The following is a 17916-nucleotide window of genomic DNA, read 5'->3' on the forward strand; positions in this document are numbered from 1 at the left end:
TAAAGGCTGAGATCCCATACCCATGCATGACATTTTGCATCCAAGAGAGTAGGCAACAACTTTGTAGGCCTTAGCATCTCCACAACAAGGCAAGGCATGCGAGGAACACGTAGCGTGCCTAACGTCCACCCCACGCCCATAAAGGGCACTGGACGAAGAGGGGAAACAATACAATTGAGTTTCTTTTGGTACGTAAGCAACATAGGATACCAAGAGCACCCACAAGGCAGTAATTGCACTTAGGGAAAGACTGATGACGATAGGTAATCAACAATTTGACGCATAAGTAAGAACCATGCCAACCCACACCATCAAAGCACCACTCACACACCTGTTGTGTTCACTTGGAAGCATCCATGCCAAACGAATCGCACCGCAATGGCAATACCATCAAGCATGCAAAAGCATCGAGCAAAGCTACCCAACACCACAGGATGTGAAGAGAACATTAAAACCAAGGGACGACTTGCCTAAGCTATGCGGCATCGTACCATGCTCGAGATCACCATTTGCGTCCCTTGCACTATGATACAGGCTAGGAAACCAGGGCATTGAGCACAAAAGAAACTCAAGCTCACCCAAGCATAGGGTCTATTTCAGGGATGGGAATGGGACTTATGATCCCTAGCCCTATCCGCCCAAATTGTCATCCCTACTCACAACCAGTGGCCAACAATATTTTTTTTAATTATTTATATAGAAAAATATCCATTTAGATCTTATAAATTTAGTTTTTCTCATCTAGCCACCCTTAGTTTTTTAATATCCTATAATAAATTTTAAGAGTCCACCCTTGCTCCCAACCAAAAGGCCACAAACAACTCTAGCCTCCCCTTTACTCGCACTCAATCTTTTCACGTTTGACACTCACTTGGGGGTCTCTTTTTTATAGTGTTAATCAATTCGATTTCACTTGTGATGGTTGGTTTGATGATTTTTTTGATTTCTTAGCATTATTGGTTGTTTGAGGAAGGACCTAGGGAGACATGGAAGTGTTTTATGAATGAGGGTGAGATGGATAGGATAGATTGGCCCTAAGGAAAGGGCTCTTATGCAAGGTGGTTGTGGTGGAGTTATGCTTGGGGGAGGGAGGTGAACTTTGCCCACAAGTACCATGGGTGGGCTGGTGGGGAGAGGAGGCGATGGGTGGATGAAAAAAGTAGAAAGGGATAAAAGGAAAATATGTGAAAAAATATAAAGGGAAAATAAAGTGAAAGGAACCATAATTTTTAAATTTTGTATAAAAGATAAAAGATTAAGTCAAAACTCAAGTTAAAAAGGTAATTTCAGACTTTTTTTTACCTAGTTAGTAAAAACGGATACTGCAAAAAAAATGGTACGAGAATTTTACCGGTATGATAAAGCAAATGGTGAAAAATACGTTTGTAAAAATTCGGTCATAAATTCGGATACAGAAAAAATACGATACGGTTATATACGGGTTTACAAAGTAAAGTGTCAATTGGATGATCAAAAGATTGCCAAACAGTGGAGTTGTTTGTGTCAAAGAGCACAACATTCCTTGATTCTGTCAAGTTTAACCCAACAACAGTTTTACCTTTTGTATTGGTAGACCAAACCAAAGTAGCATCAAAGTCTTGTAACCACGTATGTAGCCTCATAGTGGCTTGTGGGTTCAATTGAACCCACTGAACTTTTCAAAAATTTCAAAAAGTATTAATAGTTTATAGGTTTTATAACTTTAACCCCATTTAACTTCATGTTGACCCCATAAAATAAATTATTAATTAATACTTTTTAAACTTTTCTCTTTTCTTTATTTCCTTTCTTTTGCTCTCATATTATATTTTTCCTTTGGTTGGATACTCAAGTAAGATGATATTAATTTTATTTTTATTTTTTTACTTAAAATTAATTCTTTTTTTTTAACTTTCTTAATTGATGAAAGATCATGAGTTGTGAGTTTTTATTGAGTTTAATAAATAAGTTTGAAATAATTCCTAGATTTTGATGTGAGTTTTTATTTAATCTTGTTTGTGTTGAGGTATGAGTTAATTAATTGCTATTTTAAGTTGGGTTTGATAAGTTGTGGTTAGTTATTGAGTTAATTTTATGGTTTAAAGAATTGATGAAACCCTAAGTTGTAGAGATTTGAGGGTTTGGTTTAATTTCGATATATTAGTTAGTTGTTAGATATTTAGAGTTAGATTTGATGAGTTTTCATGGGTTTATGAGTTGAATTTTGATAAATTTGTGTTGTTTTTACTTTTTAATTGTAATTGCAAATAAATTATATTTCTGATAATAAAAATTCTTTTATTTTTTTTGTTATGGACAAGTTTTTTATCAAAAGAAAATTTTCTAATGAGGAACTATCAATTGAACAAAACATAAGGCATTACGATAGTGTTCACAATGAGCTTATGGAATCTAATTCAAGACAAACATATGTAAAACTTAAGTAGTTTTCCTACAGATCTTGGATCGAGGATTAAAATTCTAGAATATCATCCTGATGACAAAGACAAAGTGAGAAAGGCATAGTTGCAAAAGAGACCTTGCGAACCACACAATCATAATTTTAAAAAGCGAGCAATTGAGAATTTAATGCGTCGTTTTTATCTCATTTGGTTTAGAGAATATGCAAATTGGTTGGAGTATAGTGTAGAAAATGAGGGTGTTTTTGTTTGTGTTGTCATCTTTTTAGACATGAAATTAGCATTGATATTACATGTTGCAAATGCAAGTGTTGAAAGAGTATTTTTTGCGATGAAAATTGTGAAAAATCGACTACGGAATCGAATGGGAGATTAATTGTTAAATGATTGTCTTATTACATATATTGAGAGAGAGAGATTTGATGGGACTGTAATGAAGCAATTTTATAACGTTTTTAGAATATGAAAAATCATTAAGGACAATTGTAGAATTGATAATTTGGTATATATAACTTTTCAAAATACATTTTTTATGTTTATAACTTCAATATATATTTTATTGTAAATTTATCAACTTTGATATTTTGAATCCACTTACTCAGAATTCTAGCTACGTCCCTTGCAATGGCATATCTCCATCTCTGGTTAGCAACAAAGTCACATTTCTTCCAACGAAGTTGTTTTGGTTGGAAGAACAGACTAACCTTGGAGCCGTTCTCATCTCATCCACAGCAAAAATACCAAAAGCATAAGTTGTACCAGAGTTACAATCAGGCTAAGAGAAGCACTGGAAACCACATTCAAATGACCCATTTCCAGAGACTTTTGCACCAAAACGGAGCTATATACCACTATGGCATAAGGATCAGTGTCACCAATTGTCCATGAAATGTTAGTGTTATTAACCATTTGAACATATTGACCCTGGATGGAATATAAAAAAAATGGGAAAAGATACGTTGCTGATATCCATAATATGCTCCAAATTACACCCATTGCTATTGCCAAATTAAGGCTTCGAAGCAGAGATCTAACTGCTATGGATTGGTAAAATGAAGGGTGCTTGGGGTTCATTTGTTTAATTATATGGAATAGTATTTTTGAAATATTATTGTTAGATAGAGTTGGATGATTATTACGAAGTATGATTTGAAAATTAAAATTAGTTGAATAATTTATGATAGAATTTTGAGAATAGAAAAATAAATATGCATTTTGATTTGAAATAAAAATAAGATAGGGAAGCAAATTTAAATAGTACAAAAAAAAAAAAAAAAACAATCAAACATCTAACAGTCAAGTCAAGTCAACAAAATGCTTCATTCAGTATTCACGAATTCCCACTGAGAAATAGAACCACGCCCACTTCAAATTTTTTCTTCGTTATTTGTGGGTTTTATATGAGAAAAAGGATATCTTATTTTATTTTAAAGCTAAATCAAAATTAATTTTTATGATCATCTTAATTTACATATCAATTATAAGGTATTTGGACATATTATACGGCAGAAAATCGAAGAAAAAGCATCACTTTTATGTTTTAATTGTACTACGACTCTTAGTGTTTATATATAATGATTCTTTCTTTTAATCTTATACTCTCATAATTTATTGAATTGACTTACTTATTTACTGACTCGTTAATATTATCTAAATTTGTTTAAGTATATTTGAAATCAATGGTTTAAGGTTTAATTACCAGCATCGAATTAAATATTTTCTTCGGGATCATCAAGGGGATGTCAAGTTTGCTTTTGCTTCCAATATTTTACAAAAGTTTTTCTGCTGAATTGCTTGCAAATAGAGAAGGTTTCTGCATTGCTCGAAGTCATCTCATGAATCAGAGTACAGAACATTTGTCAAAATACGTTCTTTCTTTCCTGAATCCTGAGCATAAAATTAAATAAAAAAGAAGACACTATTTACGTGCGAATTTTAGTTAAAATTGACTTGATTAAATAATCTTGTCTTCTAACTTCAAGCTCTATTCTGAGCCTAATCAGATTTGAGGATTAAGCATCTTCAGTATGGTAAACTAAACAATAAATAAGAAAGTGAAATTATCTATTCCTCTCAGGTGATAAATATAATAATCTTTTGATTTGATGTTGTGATAATTGGTATCATAATTTTAATTAATTTGAGTAATTCCGGACAAATCAACCCTCAATATTTTTTGTGTGTCATTTAGTTTTCAAGAAAAGAATCGTCAAGTGGGCAAATAAGAACTGTTGAGTATGCGTCCGGCAATGCCAGTACTAAGTTTATAAACTCAAAGACAACCTTGTTTCTCAGCATTTTTCGAAAATGCTAAAATTTGCACACAACCTAAACTCATCTTATTATGCTATTTACAGTAACAAAAGCTGGAGATTGATAAGCACAAAGCTCCATCCGAGCAAACCAAGAACTCTTCTTTGGAATTTCATGCAAACTCAACGTTTGGAATTTCATGGCCTAGATTTCATCAGATTTTTTCCTATATAAATGCTCGCCAAACTAGGAGAAAGAAGTATACCTAAAATTTCTTATATAGCTGCTAGGGAGTAAAGATGTCAAAGGGAGAGGTGGTTGTTTTGGATTTCTGGGTTAGTCCATTCTGCATGAGAGTGAAAATAGCATTGGGGGAGAAAGGAGTGGAGTATGAAGGTAGAGAAGAGGATTTGTTTGGGGGAAAGAGTGAACTGTTGCTCAAATCAAACCCCATTTACCAGAAGGTGCCAGTGTTGTTACACAATGGAAAACCCTTGTGTGAGTCCACTACCATTGTTTCCTACATTGATGAGGTCTGGCCTTCACCACCCCTTCTCCCACCTTGCGCATATGGCCGAGCTCAAGCCCGTTTCTGGGCTGATTTTATCGACAAAAAGGTTGGTTTCTCCTTCTGTCATTTTAAACTCAACCATAATGGTTTTGTCTATAATTTATGTCTTAAAGTCAACATATATATAATTATATATGTTTTGGTCATGCAAACCAAAGGTGATCAGGATCGCTACCTTTACAATATGCAAAATCAAAAACCAATAACCAGTCGCTCACCTTAAGTATGCATGTTATAAACTTCAAGACTTCCTCACTTACGAATTTTCGGATGTGTATAATCTTTGGTTTGGTGGGTAGGCATTTGATGCAGTCGGCAAAATTTGGAGAAGCAAAGGCAAGGTAGCAGAGAGTGCAAAGAAGGAGTTCATAGAGATACTGAAGCAACTAGAGGGAGCCCTAGGGGAGAAGGATTACTTCGGTGGTGATTCTTTTGGATTTGTTGACGTTATTGCTATCCCTCTAACCAGCTGGTTCCATGCCGTTGAGAAATTTGGGGGGTTTAAGGTTGAGGATGAGTGCCCAAAATTCTCAGCTTGGATGAAAAAGTGCATGCAAAAAGAAAGTGTTGCTAAAATTATTCCAGATCCAGAAAAGGTTTATGAATTTGTCATCATGATGAGGAAAATGCAAGGGATTGAGTGAAGACTGAGTACGTGGGCTACACCTAAGTTTTTCCCTTCTTGTTCTTTCCCCCATATAGTTTGTGGTGTCTTTTTTTTATTCCTAAAGAAAAAAAAAAAAAATATTGTTGGAAGTGTAACAGTCAATCAATGTTTGTATATGAATAATTCAGAAGGGAAAAATCAAATAAAATTGTCATTGGTGTTTTCTAATCTTAATGTCCTGTAAATTGACACTTCATCTACCTTTTTAAAAAATATATATATATTTAAAACCTTCCCTACAATTTATCATCAAGTTCAATTGCTAACTTTATGACTTTTTGACCTTTTTCTTAGTCTTTTCTACATGCGAACGGTTCTAGATATCCTACATTTTTTTTCAAAACCAAACAACTTTTTGACATTTTTCTTAGTCTTTTCTAAGGGTGAATGGTTTCGGGTACCCTGCATTTTTTGAAAAAACCAAAACCGATCAGTTCCTATGATTTGAAACCAAAACTGACCGATTCCGATTTGGGTTCCTAGAAACCTAGAACTGGAACTTAAAACATAGGCTCTTGTTTCGGGTACTCGGATTAATTTTAATTACTCCCTACTTTTAAAAAAAAAAAAAAAAAAAGACAAATACACCCCCAAAAAAGCATAATACATCCCCAATAGTTTACAAAAATTACAATTCAATCCTAGTGTCCGATTCCAGTTCCACCACTACAGGAATCAGAACCAAACCCGAGAATTCCCAGTTCCAATTTTCAAGAAGGGTCCGATTCCGATTCCTACCCAGAACCAACCAGTGGATACCCGCCAATTCTAGTTCTACCATTTAACTATGCTCACCCCTAGTTCTTTTCTATACTCAAATAAAAAAATAAAAATTAATAGATAACGATAAAATAAAGAATTAAACCAAAATAAGTAATTAATCCACGAAGAGAAAGAAAAAGAAAGTGAGTAGCTAAGAAGAGCACCGTGAGCTTGAAGCAAAATTTTCTGTAAAAATTTATAAAACTCAGTCAAATATTTACATTGCCGAAGTAATCATAAAGTTACAACAACAATGAAAGACTCAAAATTTACTACCAAAAAAGAAGTGGGGAGGGAAAGTACCTAGACTGGATATGCTTTCCTGTTATAAAAGTATGTTAAGTGTCGAAAAAGAAAATGAGACACGCTATCATTAACTTCGCCTCCAAAATTTTGAACTAGCACATCCGGAAACCTATGCAGGCACCGAATCAGACTGCAGTTTCATCTGTACTTCATTAAAACAAGCTTGAATGTCCCTAAATTCTTCCATGTCTGAAAATTCCCCTGCCTGTGATTCCAATGAAATATCTTATAATCAAACTTTATGATTGAAGAAAAGATTAATAACAAAACAAAAGTCAATACATCAACTAAAATATTTCCACAGCTAACCAGTAAAGAGAGTACAATCATCAAACCAAGAAAAGATGGAAGCTTTACCTGTTTAAGTATGTTCTTGAGGTGCATCTCAGCTGTGAAGAGTTGACGACAGCTCCCTGTAGAAGAAGATATTTCCATATACAAATTACAAAGTTCCAAGGACGCATGTGCATACTGTTTAAACCGATCTCTGTCTTTCCACAAGTCAGATCCCTGAGAGAGAGTAACCACAGAAATCAATAATTATAATGCAGCTTATATCAGTCCCACCAATAGAATCTCCTCCAGAGCAATGGTACTTTGAGATGAGTTTTGTATTACATGAGGAAAAACATTAGAGGACAAATGTCAAACAGCAATAAGTACATAAATGTAGTCCCGCATCTGTCACCCCCTTATTGGAACGTGCTCAAGGCAAGACTTAACACTAAATTGAACATATAAAACAGATAAGACTAGCTCCATCATGAAAAAGGAGAAATTAGCAAGATCTGACTAACCTAAGCTAAATTGTTTCTGTGTCAGTAAGGATATGTGAACAACAAAAGTTATCAGGGGAAAAGCTAACCATGAGAGATGTTTGTGATGGTTTTCCAGTAAGAGAGGTGCGTTTGCAATTATTTTTCAAATGTATTGGACTTTTGTATCACTTCTTCAAAGCATAGGGACATCTATACATTTGCCTTAGTTTTATATTATTTAGAAATTTTATCAAAAATTTGTGTATTCAGATAAATTCATAATAAATTGTATTTTCTGTTCTAATAATAAATATTTTAAAGTAAGTGTCAAGTTCAAAACAAAACATAATGCTATGTCAAGTTCAAAACAAAGCATAATGCTATGTCATGTTCAAGGTATCGATCATGTTCTAACAACCCTAAGTTCCTCATACCAATGTCATAGATCACTCAGATATGCTCTAAAGTGAAAAGGACTATAATATAACTAAATCTACTTAACAAATCATTGTAAAAAAAGAAACACCACAATGTTTAAATTATTAGAGTAACATCATGAACGGATAATAATACAATTCTTTTATGCCCTATTTAAATGAAAATAGATTACATCCTTTTATTAATTCTCCACAATTAATGAAAACATGCACAGAAAGTGGACAATTTTGTCACACTTAATGATAAACAATTATATACAAGATTATGAGAGCAATGGAAATACCTGATATGATCTAACTTGCTTTAGAAGAGCTTCACAGCACATTGTGAGATCTCCTTTAATTTTGTGCCACCTTGCATATAAGCCCCACACATCTGCTCTGCTTTCACTTTTAACTATCTGTACNTTCTACATGCGAACGGTTCTAGATATCCTACATTTTTTTTCAAAACCAAACAACTTTTTGACATTTTTCTTAGTCTTTTCTAAGGGTGAATGGTTTCGGGTACCCTGCATTTTTTGAAAAAACCAAAACCGATCAGTTCCTATGATTTGAAACCAAAACTGACCGATTCCGATTTGGGTTCCTAGAAACCTAGAACTGGAACTTAAAACATAGGCTCTTGTTTCGGGTACTCGGATTAATTTTAATTACTCCCTACTTTTAAAAAAAAAAAAAAAAAAAGACAAATACACCCCCAAAAAAGCATAATACATCCCCAATAGTTTACAAAAATTACAATTCAATCCTAGTGTCCGATTCCAGTTCCACCACTACAGGAATCAGAACCAAACCCGAGAATTCCCAGTTCCAATTTTCAAGAAGGGTCCGATTCCGATTCCTACCCAGAACCAACCAGTGGATACCCGCCAATTCTAGTTCTACCATTTAACTATGCTCACCCCTAGTTCTTTTCTATACTCAAATAAAAAAATAAAAATTAATAGATAACGATAAAATAAAGAATTAAACCAAAATAAGTAATTAATCCACGAAGAGAAAGAAAAAGAAAGTGAGTAGCTAAGAAGAGCACCGTGAGCTTGAAGCAAAATTTTCTGTAAAAATTTATAAAACTCAGTCAAATATTTACATTGCCGAAGTAATCATAAAGTTACAACAACAATGAAAGACTCAAAATTTACTACCAAAAAAGAAGTGGGGAGGGAAAGTACCTAGACTGGATATGCTTTCCTGTTATAAAAGTATGTTAAGTGTCGAAAAAGAAAATGAGACACGCTATCATTAACTTCGCCTCCAAAATTTTGAACTAGCACATCCGGAAACCTATGCAGGCACCGAATCAGACTGCAGTTTCATCTGTACTTCATTAAAACAAGCTTGAATGTCCCTAAATTCTTCCATGTCTGAAAATTCCCCTGCCTGTGATTCCAATGAAATATCTTATAATCAAACTTTATGATTGAAGAAAAGATTAATAACAAAACAAAAGTCAATACATCAACTAAAATATTTCCACAGCTAACCAGTAAAGAGAGTACAATCATCAAACCAAGAAAAGATGGAAGCTTTACCTGTTTAAGTATGTTCTTGAGGTGCATCTCAGCTGTGAAGAGTTGACGACAGCTCCCTGTAGAAGAAGATATTTCCATATACAAATTACAAAGTTCCAAGGACGCATGTGCATACTGTTTAAACCGATCTCTGTCTTTCCACAAGTCAGATCCCTGAGAGAGAGTAACCACAGAAATCAATAATTATAATGCAGCTTATATCAGTCCCACCAATAGAATCTCCTCCAGAGCAATGGTACTTTGAGATGAGTTTTGTATTACATGAGGAAAAACATTAGAGGACAAATGTCAAACAGCAATAAGTACATAAATGTAGTCCCGCATCTGTCACCCCCTTATTGGAACGTGCTCAAGGCAAGACTTAACACTAAATTGAACATATAAAACAGATAAGACTAGCTCCATCATGAAAAAGGAGAAATTAGCAAGATCTGACTAACCTAAGCTAAATTGTTTCTGTGTCAGTAAGGATATGTGAACAACAAAAGTTATCAGGGGAAAAGCTAACCATGAGAGATGTTTGTGATGGTTTTCCAGTAAGAGAGGTGCGTTTGCAATTATTTTTCAAATGTATTGGACTTTTGTATCACTTCTTCAAAGCATAGGGACATCTATACATTTGCCTTAGTTTTATATTATTTAGAAATTTTATCAAAAATTTGTGTATTCAGATAAATTCATAATAAATTGTATTTTCTGTTCTAATAATAAATATTTTAAAGTAAGTGTCAAGTTCAAAACAAAACATAATGCTATGTCAAGTTCAAAACAAAGCATAATGCTATGTCATGTTCAAGGTATCGATCATGTTCTAACAACCCTAAGTTCCTCATACCAATGTCATAGATCACTCAGATATGCTCTAAAGTGAAAAGGACTATAATATAACTAAATCTACTTAACAAATCATTGTAAAAAAAGAAACACCACAATGTTTAAATTATTAGAGTAACATCATGAACGGATAATAATACAATTCTTTTATGCCCTATTTAAATGAAAATAGATTACATCCTTTTATTAATTCTCCACAATTAATGAAAACATGCACAGAAAGTGGACAATTTTGTCACACTTAATGATAAACAATTATATACAAGATTATGAGAGCAATGGAAATACCTGATATGATCTAACTTGCTTTAGAAGAGCTTCACAGCACATTGTGAGATCTCCTTTAATTTTGTGCCACCTTGCATATAAGCCCCACACATCTGCTCTGCTTTCACTTTTAACTATCTGTACAAAACAAAGAAACACTCAACATAGGCTACCAAAAGAGGGGCTAGTTTTACTTGCTACGTGCGCCTCGAGTCAATAATATTCATGCATTATGGGACCCTTTTTAGAAGGTAAAAGAGTCTCACGATTGTTTTAACATTTAGCACAAATTTTTCAACACGGCCAACTTCTTGCATTTACTAGAAGTAGTATCTCAAACAGTATGTCGTAGGGAGCAGAGATGGGTCATATGCCCAAACACCAAACTGTACTCAAGAAGACGTATTCAGGATTATAATATATATGTGCATAAGAAAAACTAGGGTCCGTTTGGCACACTTTTTTCCCCCTGTCCTAATCTACTATCCTATCCTAAAAACCCAAAAATACATCTATTTTAATATTCTTCAAAATTCAATCATATACTACTCAACTCAAAACATTAACAATTACCTTTCTCAATAAAAATTTTAAAATAAATAAAAACACCCCCACCCACCCAAGTCACTATCACCCGCTAGCAGCAACCGCCGCCGCCGCTGAATCTAGCCGGTAGTGCACTGATCTATCCGTTTTCAACTAAATCCACCATGGATCTGGCTAGAAACGGCCAGATCTACAACAAAAGATCTGGCTGTTGACGACAAACATATCTTGGCCGTCGTTGACAGCCAAATATCTTGGTCGTTGTTTGGTCATCAACGACCAGATCTATGGCCGTAGATCTGGTCATTTCCAACCCGATCCACCGTGAATCTGGTCGAAAAAGGTCAAATCGGCGCACAACCGACCAGATCCAACTGATCATGCGCCATTCTAGCAGATTCCGGCCACCTTCCGACGGTGGTGGCGAATTGCCGGCAATATGTGAATGGGTGGAGGTGTTATTGTCAATTTATAAATTTGTATTGTGGGGGGTGGCTAGTTAAATTAACAAACCTAGAGGGTTAAAATTAATCTAAATATTTTCAGAAAATACTATTCAGAAATGTACCAAAAACTTCTCAAAATCCTATCCTAATTCCAAAAATGCTAAATAGCATAGAATGTTATTCTAAATAACTAACCAAACAGAGTCTAATATAAGACAGTCTCACCAAATCATCATGTTGACGTAATGAGACCGTCTAATAAAAATTGACCACATAAATAGTAATTTTAAAGCCACCATGTGATTATTAGTAAATCATGGTGGTCTTTATTGCTAAAATGAAAACCACCACATATGTGGTTAACTAATCAGACTATTTCACCATGTCAACATTGTGATGTGGTGAAACTATCCTATATAAGTATTTCTCATATGTGCATATATATTAGATACGTGTATGTGTATGTGTATGTATTCTGTTTGTGACAGGTTGCAAGGGAGAGTAAGATTTCCTTTTGGTCGAGAGAAAAGACACAAAATATATCACGGAAATATTTACATACCTGCTGTAGAATTTTCCCGAGGAACTCCATCAGATGTTCAGCTTCCCGTGATCTTCCCTGGGTTGGTTCTTCAAATGATGATTCATTGACAAATTTTACAGTTGAATCTGAAGGACAAGCTTGATTGTTGCAATTATTATTATCGGCAGCTGCAGGAGACTTTAAATGTTTAATTGACGCTCTATCCTCCAAATATAGCATAATTCTCTCAAATAATTCAGCATCAATTCTTTTATTACTGGTCATATTCAGCACCATCTGTACAGCTTCTAGAGCCTGCACAAATAAATTGAATAAACAATAAAGCATAAAACATTGATAACTGAAGAAAAAGATTATTGTGAAGTATACTGATGTCATATTCACTAACATATCATATGATCTCGTACATTAATAGTATCCAAAAACATAGGGTGATAATGAAATATAAAAATTTCTCAATGTATCCACAATAAATTGCCCTTTCAAAAAATGACATGTCCACTCTATCATGAGACAAAGCCTCTGCAGTTCTCATTAGAATTTTCACAATAAACAAGCCAAGCCATCAAAGGGGGGCTAAGGAAAAGACCTAATGCTGGTCAAAAGTGCTAGGCTGATTTGCAGTGGTAAGCATTTGAACATTAACTGCATATCCAAGATTACCTGACCAAAATTGCCCACATCACAAGCAACATGGCTGTAGTTCTCCCATAACTGCCAGCTGTTCCGTCTGTTAACAAATCAAGTTTTTGGTTATTACACATCCCACTGTTTGCCACAACAGAGACCAATGATGTCTCAGCGTCAGTGTTTTGTGTTTGCAAGAGTCTGGGTGCATTGTGCGTGACAAAAAAGTAAAATTGCATTAATCAAAGGAAAAAGACAGAACTTGAACTTTAGGGCCTCCTTAAATGCAATGAAAGCTTCTTTGCTCTTCTTCTTAAGCATATGCCTGCAAGATATAAAAGACAATTTATATTTTTACTGTAATAACAATTATTTTTTATAAAATGTTTCATCAAACTAGAGGAAAAAAAAATTGTCTTAGTATGGGTGGCAATACTAAACATGTAAATATGCTGCACATTTAACTTCTTAGTGGGAACAGCATGATGACTAACACACAAGTTGAGTTGAAAATTTTACACAACGTGATATACCATAAATGAAAAGAAAAGATAAATATAACCCAATTAACAAATACTAAAAAGTAAAAGTTTCACCACTGCAGGTAGAAGATGGAAATTTATATGCATGGCATTGTGATATATGGAGTAAAACTATGGTACAGCATGAAGAAAAAGAAGAGCATACAAGCAAGCAATATTATTCCAAGCTTCGCCATTATCAGGATCAAGTTGAACAGCCCTAGTAAACCCATCCAAAGCCTTTTCAATATCCCGAGCCTGTATTGATCATCATAAATAAGTTCCAAGAACATGGGAAATAGTGCAAAAATGAAAACAGGGCAAATATACTTGTACAAGAATATGGTAAACAGCAAATCAACGCATTGCAGATAACATATTTTACCTTTAATGCAGCAGCCCCAAGAGCAAACCAACCATCTGGATACAACGAATTCAACGCCATAGCAGACTCCCTATGATAAAAACAAGGATAATTTGAGGCTCAGCCATATCAATTATCGAAACCACATTAGAATATTAGATATATTTCATAAAAGAAACTTGAGTGTAAAAGCGTCAAAGCAAACATACCAAAGGTTTTTAGATTTCTCATAGTCCCCTCTATTGTAAGCACTACGAGCAAGAGACCGCTGATGCAAGTGTAGATACATTAATGACAAAAGATCGCTACAAAATCATTATATAACCCGTTTAATCCAAGCAATGAACCTTACCAGAGCTCGAGCTGACTTATTGTTTGAAACTTCCAGAGCTTTTTCATAGCAGGCATCATTATTTGTAACATCACCTAATGAACACCTAGAATACGTGTGTGCAGAGTCAGCAAGCCGTGATAAAACTACAATGAGAGAAATAATTAAGAAATGGAAAGCCAACTGAAAAGGCTAAATAACATACCACAATCTTGGGTCATTGGGCCTTTCAGACAGCCGTGCCTTAATGAGTTCAACAGCTGCTGCTTTCTTTCCCAATAGGCTGTTTTGATATCATATACCAAAGAAACTCTAAATGGCAACAGTAGACAAAAAGGAAAGGCAGAAATGATAACACATAGAAGAACTTGACTGAGTTATGGCTGTCGAGGACATCATACCAGTTGCAGTATATCAGATTATCCCATAACTCTAAATCCTCAAAAATTTTAATAGCCTCTCCAATCAAACCACAGCTTACTAAAAGTTCAGCATATTCCCTAAAATTAAAGAAACATTGAAAATGAATAATTTAAAAGAAGAATAACAAAGCAATTAAAATATGCCAAAACAATGTAATACTAATATAAGATAGGTAGCTGGCATAATGAAAAGATATTAAATATCAGTGGTCATTCAGAGATAGAGAAGAAATAGTTTTACTTTCGCAGTGCAGGAGCAGTAGGAATATATGCCACATAACAAAAGGGAACTCTTTGTGCCACTCCAGGAGTAGACTTATAAACACCCTCAACCTAAAACAAAGTAAAATATATTTGTGAGACTGACAGAAAGGCAAGCACTTTAAGAATTTAATAAAGATTCTGAATAAAATGGGACCAAAAAAAAAAAAGATTGCATTTGAACTTCATCAAACATAGTGTCACCTTATGAAGCAAAAAGCCAGAGCAGCAAGTTTTGCTCAATCATTTAGAGACTAAAATCTGACAAAATAATTGCATATCTAACAATGGAAGAAAACTTTATATCAAATAGCAGCCAAACCAAGTGAAAATTTTTGGGCCCAACAACGTACTAACAGTACAAAGACTGGAATCTTTCCCATTTATTAATAAGGCTTCAGTCAATTAATTCTAGTAAAATCGAGATTCTCAGGTCCACGCAAACATAAAAACTCTCATTACCAAGCCAAGTTCTTCACCTAAAATTTCAATTTATTTGCAACATATGTTGAAAGAGATTGCTCAGTAACATCAATTGCATTAAAAAATAAAAGGCTACTCCTTTGAGGATCTTCAATTTAGCAAGACTTGCTACCATTGTATGGTCAACATAGAACACTTACACAGAGACAGAAAACCAAAAGCAGCTGAAGTCAAGCAAAATCCAGGAAATCTCATAACAGAAAATAGGGGAATGACATCTATGACCAATTCCCACAAGTCTAAAATATTTTGATGATCTCATGCATTTGTGGCGCATGGAAACATTACCTAAGAACAAAATACGAAACTCAAGCTGTACTGTTGCACAATCAAAAACATCTCAAGATTGCTCTCAACAACCAAAAATAAGTATAAAGATTAAAATCACAATAACATAATCTATAAATATACAATAAACCATAGGGTCAAAGATAACATAAATAAATAAATAAATAACTACACAAAAGCATCACAGAGCTCAAATTAGATTGGATACAAACGATGATTGTCTTACATCAAGTTTGATTTCTTTCTTGAAAAGCTGGTTATGAAAGATTTAAGCCCAAGTCAGACTGGATGCAATCGATAATCCTCTTACAAGAAGTTTGATAGCTATCTTGAGAAGCTTGTCATGAAAGATTTAAAGAAAACTTCCTTCACAAGGTATCACCCACTCATACATCAAAAAAAATAAATAAATAATCATCTTTCTTTCTAGACAGCCTATACAAAACTTTTATTACTTCTTATATAGTTTTTGTCCCCTTCTCAGGGGTGACCTGACTCTTCAGGGGATACCTGATCCACAAGTGTATTTCTCTTTTAATCTTATTAATACAATCCTTTAGTGTTTCCATAAATAAAAATGAAATTGAGCAGGAAAAGTACCAACTTTAAGCTCCACAAGCACTTGAGATGAGAAATATGATGACTCGAGATAGAACAATTCACATCAACAAACAGAAGGCAAAATCCTAACTAATTAAATTTACAAAGAACAGACTAGCAATAGATTTCTTACCAATTTATCCATCATCTCTAAAGCACGCCCCTTCGTACGACTTCGAGTTGACTCCCATCGAACTCGTAAGAGATCACAGAAACAATGTAGCTGATAGAGGGTAAAATCATGCACAACTCAAAAGTCATAGAATTACAAGACTGAAGTTAAAGACTCTTTGATATATCAAAAAAGCAAACGCATCACAAGAGATAACAAAAAAAAAGAAATTAAAATAATAGGACAGCGAGATGGTACAAATAGCAAATCTATAGCAGTGGCAGTGAAGTAATCTTTCACTGCTTGAACCCTAAAATCTCATATTATCTCATTTATAGAGTTTACATAAGTGAAACATAGCATTTATCTTTGTCACTTTATCTATACACAAAAAGTCCCATGCTTAAGGTTAAATCTACTTACAATAAAGTACGATGACTTCTGTGAACCAATTGCCTCTATGTATGGAGCCATATCCCATCCTGAAACAAAAATTAGCCGTAAGTCAGCAAAATGACCAATTGAAAATTTTATGCTTCTATCCGAAGACCATATCAGCAACAAATGGAATTCCTAGATAAATCTTCACAAAAAATTAAGCAGTCTCTTTTTCATTGTTTCCATGTAATATTTCATCCATACTAGATCTAAAAATTAGGAAGAGGAAACCTTATAAATCAAGAAGGTTTATTTTTCTTACATTAGTATAATATTTTACGAGAAAATAAGTAACCAAACATATAACAGACGACACAAGCAAAAGAATTAATGAGAGTGTCAACATATCATCTACAGCACACAAACAAGAGAATTACTGATAATGTCATTGTATCATCTACAATGCAATCTATTATCATCAATTAACAAAACAACAAGCATACTATTTGAAGTCAATTTCAATATGCATTCTCACATAGGTTGCAGCAATCAAGGTGCAAACTAAGAACAAAATATTTTTAAAATTCATAACATCAAAAATTTCGGCTTAAAAATACAACCAAGCATTCTTACTTTGCATTTCATCATGTCGAGAGCTCTTCTCTATGAGAAGGCATTGTGACAGGACCACTGCCTGTTGGATTGGCTTCAAATCAATAGTTGAAGCCCCATTGTAAACACACGGCGCTCCAGTTTTGGATTCATTACCATTCACCAATAACTTTGGGGTCATAAGAATATCAGAAGTATCAGTGACACTAGAATCGTGTGCTTGGACGCCTCGGTCTGCTGAAGGGCAGGTATAAGTATTGTTTGATGTGCTCGTATTTGCAACAAGTACCATTTGTGCCTTTGGTTCTACCTATATTCAAGAACAATCCCAAAGCTAAGAAGAAAGATCCCTACAATTTCACGAGTAATACACCTTCATCATTACCTGATGTATTGTTCGACAACCAAGAGCCCCAGTAACAGAGAGCTGAAGACCAGCTGCAACTTCAGCAGATTCAAAATGTCGCCTGATACCATAAAAGCACTTCAGGAAACAGCTATAACCTCAAAGATTGAAATTTAAACAAACCATCTAATGTCAATGGTAATAATTGATTCCAAAACACTTTACCAAAACCCACAAGTGCAGCAA

General features: G+C 34.3%; 2 protein-coding genes across 2 annotated transcripts; one reads left to right on the forward strand and one right to left on the reverse strand.

Annotated features, from left to right (window-relative positions):
- Positions 1-4928: 4928 nt before the first annotated feature.
- On the forward strand, positions 4929-6045 carry LOC116134903 (probable glutathione S-transferase). Its single transcript, XM_031420594.1, has 2 exons — positions 4929-5269; positions 5523-6045. The coding sequence occupies exons 1-2, from the start codon at positions 4952-4954 to the stop codon at positions 5865-5867; spliced, it is 663 nt and encodes a 220-aa protein (XP_031276454.1). The 5' UTR covers positions 4929-4951; the 3' UTR covers positions 5868-6045.
- Positions 6046-9327: 3282 nt separating this feature from the next.
- On the reverse strand, positions 9328-17791 carry LOC116134857 (tetratricopeptide repeat protein 27 homolog; the record flags this gene model as incomplete). The annotated part of the gene is made up of 17 exons (XM_031420534.1): positions 9328-9536; positions 9689-9841; positions 10811-10927; positions 12344-12619; positions 12989-13055; positions 13215-13277; positions 13640-13731; positions 13859-13928; positions 14047-14105; positions 14190-14274; positions 14374-14451; positions 14570-14668; positions 14832-14923; positions 16356-16445; positions 16758-16816; positions 17346-17634; positions 17710-17791. Coding segments are annotated over 17 exons (1867 nt in total), but the record flags the coding sequence as incomplete, so codon positions are not given.
- Positions 17792-17916: the final 125 nt, after the last annotated feature.

Source organism: Pistacia vera, unplaced genomic scaffold, assembly GCF_008641045.1.
Source record: "Pistacia vera cultivar Batoury unplaced genomic scaffold, PisVer_v2 Contig1084, whole genome shotgun sequence".
NCBI classification, from domain to species: Eukaryota; Viridiplantae; Streptophyta; class Magnoliopsida; order Sapindales; family Anacardiaceae; genus Pistacia; species Pistacia vera.